We start from the raw sequence: 9641 nt of genomic DNA on the forward strand, positions 1-9641 counted from the left end.
GACCACTGAGAAGATCAACAAAAAAGAGGAGACCACCAGACAGATTAAACTTCTAGTGACTGTAATAATAATTTACATCATCAACAAAGTGCTGGAACAGTTATTTGCAAATGAAAGTACAAATTGATAACAAGTCTATGATTAATACTAGCTAATGTAATGTTCAAAGAAAAATATCACAAACAAAGTTTACAATAATTTTTATTTTCCAAAGAAAGGGGATGTGGTAATATTATAAATGTAAGAACTACAAGGGTTATTGCAATGTCTCAATAAGCCACTAGATGGAGCTGGAGTTACAAGTATATAAGACATTGATGCTGAGCCTTGTGTGGAGAGTAGTGAAGGAGTTAGCGAGCGCAGAGACTGAAGGAAAGATAGCGTGAGTAAGAGCAGATCATAGTTTATAATAGTGTAGAGATTAGTTATAGGTGAGTGTAGTTTATATGTCAATTATCAACTGTGTATTATTTAGGAGTACGTGTTGAATCCAAATTAGTAGAGTTAATAAATTTATAGCTTTATTTAAGTTAAAGATATTTTATGGGGCGAGATTCTCCGACCCCCGCCAGGTCGTATTATTCCCGGGGGCGGCGTAAATCCCGTCCCACCGCTCCGACGCTGGCTGCCGAATTCTCCGCCGGTCTGCGGGTGGGGGCGGGGTTTATACCGCTTAGGTCGAGGGCCCTTGGCAATGGACCCGCCCCCCGCAATTCTCTGGGCCCCGATAGGCTGATCGGCCGCCCGTTCCTTGCTAGTCCCGCCGGCATGGATTAGACATCCCGGCAGGACCTGGCTTGGTAGGCGGACAGGTGAGTCCTCGGGGGGGATTCGGTCCCCGGGGGGGCCCCCACCGTGGCCTGGCCCGCGATCAGGGCCCACCAATCAGCAGATGGGCCTGTGCCATGGGGGCACTCTTTCCCCCCGCACCAACCTCTGTAGGGCTCTGCCATGGCCGGCGCGGAGAAGAAACCCCCTGCGCATGCGCCGGTTGGCACGGTGTCAACCCCTCCGCCACCGGCCTAGCCCGGAAGTGCGGAGGATTCCACAACTTCCATGCGGCTTGACACTGGAGTAGTTCTCACCGCTCTTGGTGCCGGTGTTGGGCCATCCGGCCCTTGCGGGTGAATCCTGCCCTAGTCTTTGTGAACACTACTCCAGCCATCCGGAAATTAGCAACACAAAGAACACCACAGAGTGCAGAGGAAGATCCCAGAGGGTTGGAAAGACAGTTTGGGGCGAGGGAGGGGAGGAGTGCAGAGAAAGGTCCCTGAGGGAGAGAAAGATAGATCGGGGTGACCATCCCCGACAAGAGGGGATCTAACCATCGCCCCGTGACATTCAATGGCGTTACCATCGCTGAATCCCCAACACTCAACATCCAGGGGGTTCCCATTGATCAGAAACTGAACTGGACCGAGCCACATAAACACTGCGGCTCCCAGAGCAGGACAGAGGCTGGGAATCCTGCGGAAAGTAACTCACCTCCTGACTCCCCCCAAAACCTGACCACCATCTACAAGGACACAAGTCAGGAGTGTGATGGGACCCTCTCCACTTGCCTGGATGGGTGCGGCTCCCAACAACACTCGAGAAGCTCCACACCATCCAGGACAAAGCAGCCACTTGATTGCTCCCCTTCCACAAACATTCAAACCCTCCCCCACTGAACAGTGGCAGCCGTGTGTACCATCTACAAGATGCACTGCAGTAACTCACCAAGGCTCCTTCGGCAGCACCTTCCAAACCCATGGCCACCACCATCTAGAAGGACAAGAGCAGCAGATACCTGGGAACCCCACCACCTGGAGGTTCCCCTCCAAGTCACTCCCCACCAAGTCACTCCCCACCCTGACTGGGAAATATATCGGCCGTTCCTTCACTGTCGCTGGGGCAACATCCTGGAACTCCCTCCCTAACAGCACAGTGGGTGTACCTACACCTCAAGGACTGCAGCGGGTTCAAGATGGCGGCTCTCCCACCACCTTCTGAAGGGCAACTAGGGATGGGCAATAAACGCTGGGCCTGACCAGCGACGAATGAATTTTTAAAAAAGAGTGAGGGGAGGGGCGAGTGGAGGGGAGGATTGTGGATAGAGAGAGATTGGGATGTGTGAAGGTGGAGAGTGCACAGGAAGATCCCAGTGAGGTTGTGACCGGGTGGAGGGGGGGGGGGGGGGGGTGGGTAGACGGCGGGCGGACACAGGATTGAAGCATTCACAAACAGAAGCGAAATGCAAGGTGAGAGAAATTTTTCTCACAAGGCCAGGGGTCCGGGGTCTGGACTGCGCTGCCTGGACATGTGGTGGAGGCAGGTTCGATCGAGGTGATCGAGAGGGTGTGAGAGGGTTGGTTCGATCGAGGTGATCGAGAGGGTGTGAGAGGGTTGGTTCGATCGAGGTGATCGAGAGGGTGTGAGAGGGTTGGTTCGATCGAGGTGATCGAGAGGGTGTGAGAGGGTTGGTTCGATCGAGGTGATCGAGAGGGTGTGAGAGGGTTGGTTCGATCGAGGTGATCGAGAGGGTGTGAGAGGGTTGGTTCGATCGAGGTGATCGAGAGGGTGTGAGAGGGTTGGTTCGATCGAGGTGATCGAGAGGGTGTGAGAGGGTTGGTTCGATCGAGGTGATCGAGAGGGTGTGAGAGGGTTGGTTCGATCGAGGTGATCGAGAGGGTGTGAGAGGGTTGGTTCGATCGAGGTGATCGAGAGGGTGTGAGAGGGTTGGTTCGATCGAGGTGATCGAGAGGGTGTGAGAGGGTTGTTGGATTCGGAACGATGTGCGCGGGGAAGAGTCAGGTGCATCGGCACCAATACACGATGCTCGATTCGGGAGCTGGGATAGACTCGATAGACCGAGTGGCCTCCTGTACCTTGACCATTCCGCGATTCCCGAGATTTGGAGCCCAGAAGCATTCCGTTGGTTGTATTCGATGGAAGCGATGGAAATCCACTCTGTCTTTCTTTCCCCAACACCTTGTCGAAATGTTCTGCACAAACATTGATCAGCTGCTCCGACGATGGGAATCGTGAAATCCAGTCCAACACTTTGGATTGACGTGATTGAGGGAACGCCGGCCTCTGAGTGGCTGAGTACTCAACTCCTCTTCCTCTATCGGCAGAGTCACTCCAAAGGTGCAGCTGGTGTTATTTCAGGAGGGGTGGGTCGCGTGAGACCCCGAGAGAGAGAAGGCACAGGACAGATACAGATCCCAGGGCAGGAGTGAAATGAAAATCAAAAGCGCTTATTGTCACGCGTAGGCTTCAATGAAGTTACTGTGAAAAGCCCCTAGTCGCCACATTCCGGCGCCTGTTCGGGGAGGCTGGTATGGGAATTGAACCCATGCTGCTGGCCTGCCTTGGTCTGCTTTAAAAGCCAGCGGTTTAGCCCAGTATGCTAAACCAGCCCCCCGACAGCAAACCCTCGGTAATGAAGCAGTTCTCTCTTTACGTTTCCAGATGGCCGTCTTCCTGGTTGACACTGAGGGATGTGATGGTGTCGGACAAGACAAAGGCATCAGTGTCCAGCTGTCCGCACTCAGTATGTTACTGAGTTCCTATCTGGTGAGTGACTCTCGGGGTTTATTATAACGGTCAGAGTGACTCTCGGGGTTTATTATAACGGTCAGAGTGAGGCTCGGGGTTTATTATAACGGTCAGAGTGACTCTCGGGGTTTATTATAACGGTCAGAGTGAGGCTCGGGGTTTATTATAACGGTCAGAGTGAGGCTCGGGGTTTATTATAACGGTCAGAGTGACTCTCGGGGTTTATTATAACGGTCAGAGTGAGGCTCGGGGTTTATTATAACGGTCAGAGTGAGGCTCGGGGTTTATTATAACGGTCAGAGTGACTCTCGGGGTTTATTATAACGGTCAGAGTGAGGCTCGGGGTTTATTATAACGGTCAGAGTGAGGCTCGGGGTTTATTATAACGGTCAGAGTGACTCTCGGGGTTTATTATAACGGTCAGAGTGAGGCTCGGGGTTTATTATAACGGTCAGAGTGAGGCTCAGGGTTTATTATAACGGTCAGAGTGAGGCTCGGGGTTTATTATAACGGTCAGAGTGAGGCTCGGGGTTTATTATAACGGTCAGAGTGACTCTCGGGGTTTATTATAACGGTCAGAGTGAGGCTCGGGGTTTATTATAACGGTCAGAGTGACTCTTGGGGTTGATTATAACGGTCAGAGTGACTCTCGGGGTTTATTATAACGGTCAGAGTGACTCTCGGGGTTTATTATAACGGTCAGAGTGACTCTCGGGGTTTATTATAACGGTCAGAGTGAGGCTCCGGGTTTATTATAATGGTCAGAGTGAGGCTCGGGCTTTATTATAACGGTCAGAGTGAGGCTCGGGGTTTATTATAACGGTCAGAGTGACTCTCGGGGTTTATTATAACGGTCAGAGTGACTCTCGGGGTTTATTATAACGGTCAGAGTGAGGCTCGGGGTATATTATAACGGTCAGAATGAGGCTCGGGGTATATTATAACGGTCAGAGTGAGGCTCGGGGTTTATTATAACGGTCAGAGTGAGGCTCTGGGTTTATTATAACGGTCAGAGTGAGGCTCGGGGTTTATTATAACGGTCAGAGTGACACTCGGGGTTTATTATAACGGTCAGAGTGAGGCTCGGGGTTTATTATAACGGTCAGAGTGAGGCTCGGGGTGTATTATAACGGCCAGAGTGACTCTCGGGGTTTATTATAACGGTCAGAGTGACTCTCGGGGTTTATTATAACGGTCAGAGTGAGGCTCGGGGTTTATTATAACGGTCAGAGTGACTCTCGGGGTTTTTTATAACGGTCAGAGTGAGGCTCGGGGTTTATTATAACGGTCAGAGTGACTCTCGGGGTTTATTATAACGGTCAGAGTGACTCTCGGGGTTTATTATAACGGTCAGAGTGAGGCTCGGGGTATATTATAACGGTCAGAATGAGGCTCGGGGTGTATTAACGGTCAGAGTGACTCTCGGGGTTTATTATAACGGTCAGAGTGAGGCTCGGGGTTTATTATAACGGTCAGAGTGACGTTCGGGGTTTATTATAACGGTCAGAGTGAGGCTCGGGGTTTATTATAACGGTCAGAGTGAGGCTCGGGGTTTATTATAACGGTCAGAGTGAGGCTCGGGGTTTATTATAACGGTCAGAGTGACTCTCGGGGTTTATTATAACGGTCAGAGTGAGGCTCGGGGTTTATTATAACGATCAGAGTGAGGCTCGGGGTTTATTATAACGGTCAGAGTGACTCTCGGGGTTTATTATAACGGTCAGAGTGACTCTCGGGGTTTATTATAACGGTCAGAGTGACACTCGGGGTTTATTATAACGGTCAGAGTGAGGCTCGGGGTTTATTATAACGGTCAGAGTGACTCTCGGGGTTTATTATAACGGTCAGAGTGACTCTCGGGGTTTATTATAACGGTCAGAGTGAGGCTCGGGGTATATTATAACGGTCAGAATGAGGCTCGGGGTATATTATAACGGTCAGAGTGACTCTCGGGGTTTATTATAACGGTCAGAGTGAGGCTCGGGGTTTATTATAACGGTCAGAGTGAGGCTCGGGGTTTATTATAACGGTCAGAGTGAGGCTCTGGGTTTATTATAACGGTCAGAGTGAGGCTCGGGGTTTATTATAACGGTCAGAGTGACACTCGGGGTTTATTATAACGGTCAGAGTGAGGCTCGGGGTTTATTATAACGGTCAGAGTGAGGCTCGGGGTGTATTATAACGGCCAGAGTGACTCTTGGGGTTTATTATAACGGTCAGAGTGACTCTCGGGGTTTATTATAACGGTCAGAGTGAGGCTCGGGGTGTATTATAACGGTCAGAGTGACTCTCGGGGTTTATCATAACGGTCAGAGTGAGGCTCGGGGTTTATTATAACGGTCAGTGTGAGGCTCGGGGTTTATTATAACGGTCAGAGTGACTCTCGTGGTTTATTATAACGGTCAGAGTGAGGCTCGGGGTTTATTATAACGGTCAGAGTGAGGCTCGGGGTTTATTATAACGGTCAGAGTGAGGCTTGGGGTTTATTATAACGGTCAGAGTGACTCTCGGGGTTTATTATAACGGTCAGAGTGACTCTCGGGGTTTATTATAACGGTCAGAGTGAGGCTCGGGGTGTATTATAACGGTCAGAGTGAGGCTCGGGGTTTATTATAACGGTCAGAGTGACTCTCGGGGTTTATTATAACGGTCAGAGTGAGGCTCGGGTTTATTATAACGGTCAGAGTGACGTTCGGGGTTTATTATAACGGTCAGAGTGAGGCTCGGTGTTTATTATAACGGTCAGAGTGAGGCTCGGGGTTTATTATAACGGTCAGAGTGAGGCTCGGGGTTTATTATAACGGTCAGAGTGACTCTCGGGGTTTATTATAACGGTCAGAGTGAGGCTCGGGGTTTATTATAACGATCAGAGTGAGGCTCGGGGTTTATTATAACGGTCAGAGTGACTCTCGGGGTTTATTATAACGGTCAGAGTGACTCTCGGGGTTTATTATAACGGTCAGAGTGACACTCGGGGTTTATTATAACGGTCAGAGTGAGGCTCGGGGTTTATTATAACGGTCAGAGTGACTCTCGGGGTTTATTATAACGGTCAGAGTGACTCTCGGGGTTTATTATAACGGTCAGAGTGACTCGGGGTGTATTTTAACGGTCAGAGTGACTCTCGGGGTTTATTATAACGGTCAGAGTGACTTTCGGGGTTTATTATAACGGTCAGAGTGACTCTCGGGGTTTATTATAACGGTCAGATTGAGGCTCGGGGTTTATTATAACGGTCAGAGTGACTCTCGGGGTTTATTATAACGGTCAGAGTGAGGCTCGGGGTTTATTATAACGGTCAGAGTGACGTTCGGGGTTTATTATAACGGTCAGAGTGAGGCTCGGGGTTTATTATATCGGTCAGAGTGAGGCTCGGGGTTTATTATAACGGTCAGAGTGAGGCTCGGGGTTTAATGTAACGGTCCGAGTGACTCTCGGGGTTTATTATAACGGTCAGAGTGACTCTCGGGGTTTATTATAACGGTCAGAGTGACTCTCGGGGTGTATTATAACGGTCAGAGTGACTCTCGGGGTTTATTATAACGGTCAGAGTGAGGCTCGGGGTTTATTATAACGGTCAGAGTGAGGCTCGGGGTTTATTATAACGATCAGAGTGAGGCTCGGGGTTTATTATAACGGTCAGAGTGACTTTCGGGGTTTATTATAACGGTCAGAGTGACTCTCGGGGTTTATTATAACGGTCAGAGTGAGGCTCGGGGTTTATTATAACGGTCAGAGTGACTCTCGGGGTTTATTATAACGGTCAGAGTGAGGCTCAGGGTTTATTATAACGGTCAGAGTGAGGCTCGGGGTTTATTATAACGGTCAGAGTGACTCTCGGGGTTTATTATAACGGTCAGAGTGACTCTCGGGGTTTATTATAACGGTCAGAGTGAGGCTCGGGGTTTATTATAACGGTCAGAGTGACTCTCGGGGTTTATTATATCGGTCAGAGTGAGGCTCGGGGTTTATTATAACGGTCAGAGTGACTCTCGGGGTTTATTATAACGGTCAGAGTGGGGCTAGGGGTTTATTATAACGGTCAGAGTGACTCTCGGGGTTTATTATAACGGTCAGAGTGAGGCTCGGGGTTTATTATAACGGTCAGAGTGACTCTCGGGGTTTATTATAACGGTCAGAGTGACGCTCTGGGTTTATTATAACGGTCAGAGTGAGGCTCGGTGTTTATTATAATGGTCAGAGTGAGGCTCGGGGTTTATTATAACGGTCAGAGTGACTCTCGGGGTTTATTATAATGGTCAGAGTGAGGCTCGGGGTTTATTATACGGTCAGAGTGACTCTCGGGGTTTATTATAACGGTCAGAGTGAGGCTCGGGGTTTATTATAACGGTCAGAGTGAGGCTCGGGGTTTAATGTAACGGTCCGAGTGACTCTCGGGGTTTATTATAACGGTCAGAGTGACTCTCGGGGTTTATTATAACGGTCAGAGTGACTCTCGGGGTGTATTATAACGGTCAGAGTGACTCTCGGGGTTTATTATAACGGTCAGAGTGAGGCTCGGGGTTTATTATAACGGTCAGAGTGAGGCTCGGGGTTTATTATAACGATCAGAGTGAGGCTCGGGGTTTATTATAACGGTCAGAGTGAGGCTCGGGGTTTATTATAACGGTCAGAGTGACTTTCGGGGTTTATTATAACGGTCAGAGTGACTCTCGGGGTTTATTATAACGGTCAGAGTGAGCCTTGGGGTTTATTATAACGGTCAGAGTGACTCTCGGGGTTTATTATAACGGTCAGAGTGAGGCTCAGGGTTTATTATAACGGTCAGAGTGAGGCTCGGGGTTTATTATAACGGTCAGAGTGACTCTCGGGGTTTATTATAACGGTCAGAGTGACTCTCGGGGTTTATTATAACGGTCAGAGTGAGGCTCGGGGTTTATTATAACGGTCAGAGTGACTCTCGGGGTTTATTATATCGGTCAGAGTGAGGCTCGGGGTTTATTATAACGGTCAGAGTGACTCTCGGGGTTTATTATAACGGTCAGAGTGGGGCTCGGGGTTTATTATAACGGTCAGAGTGACTCTCGGGGTTTATTATAACGGTCAGAGTGAGGCTCGGGGTTTATTATAACGGTCAGAGTGACTCTCGGGGTTTATTATAACGGTCAGAGTGACGCTCTGGGTTTATTATAACGGTCAGAGTGAGGCTCGGTGTTTATTATAATGGTCAGAGTGAGGCTCGGGGTTTATTATAACGGTCAGAGTGACTCTCGGGGTTTATTATAACGGTCAGAGTGAGGCTCGGGGTTTATTATAACGGTCAGAGTGACTCTCGGGGTTTATTATAACGGTCAGAGGGAGGCTCGGGGTTTATTATAACGGTCAGAGTGAGGCTCGGGGTTTATTATAACGGTCAGAGTGAGGCTTGGGGTTTATTATAACGGTCAGAGTGACTCTCGGGGTTTACTATAACGGTCAGAGTGACTCTCGGGGTTTATTATAACGGTCAGAGTGAGGCTCGGGGTGTATTATAACGGTCAGAGTGAGGCTCGGGGTTTATTATAACGGTCAGAGTGACTCTCGGGGTTTATTATAACGGTCAGAGTGAGGCTCGGGGTTTATTATAACGGTCAGAATGACGTTCGGGGTTTATTATAACGGTCAGAGTGAGGCTCGGGGTTTATTATAACGGTCAGAGTGAGGCTCGGGGTTTATTATAACGGTCAGAGTGAGGCTCGGGGTTTATTATAACGGTCAGAGTGACTCTCGGGGTTTATTATAACGGTCAGAGTGAGGCTCGGGGTTTATTATAACGATCAGAGTGAGGCTCGGGGTTTATTATAACGGTCAGAGTGACTCTCGGGGTTTATTATAACGGTCAGAGTGACTCTCGGGGTTTATTATAACGGTCAGAGTGAGGCGCGGGGTTTATTATAACGGTCAGAGTGAGGCTCGGGGTTTATTATAACGGTCAGAGTGAGGCTCGGGGTTTATTATAACGGTCAGAGTGACTCTCGGGGTTTATTATAACGGTCAGAGTGACTCTCGGGGTTTATTATAACGGTCAGAGTGACTCGGGGTGAATTTTAACGGTCAGAGTGACTCTCGGGGTTTATTATAACGGTCAGCGTGACTTTCGG

General features: G+C 49.2%; 1 protein-coding gene across 1 annotated transcript in view; it reads left to right on the top strand.

The window, feature by feature from the left end:
- The window catches only part of LOC119954817 (sporulation-specific protein 15-like), a 522687-nt gene that overhangs the window by 216164 nt on the left and 296882 nt on the right, over positions 1–9641 (top strand). Inside the window, exon 6 of the mRNA XM_038780358.1 lies at positions 3454–3558. Coding sequence (XP_038636286.1) covers positions 3454–3558 — 105 coding nt within the window. The remainder of the gene's footprint in view (positions 1–3453; positions 3559–9641) is intronic.

This window comes from Scyliorhinus canicula, chromosome 20 (genome assembly GCF_902713615.1).
Source record: "Scyliorhinus canicula chromosome 20, sScyCan1.1, whole genome shotgun sequence".
NCBI classification, from domain to species: domain Eukaryota; kingdom Metazoa; phylum Chordata; class Chondrichthyes; order Carcharhiniformes; family Scyliorhinidae; genus Scyliorhinus; species Scyliorhinus canicula.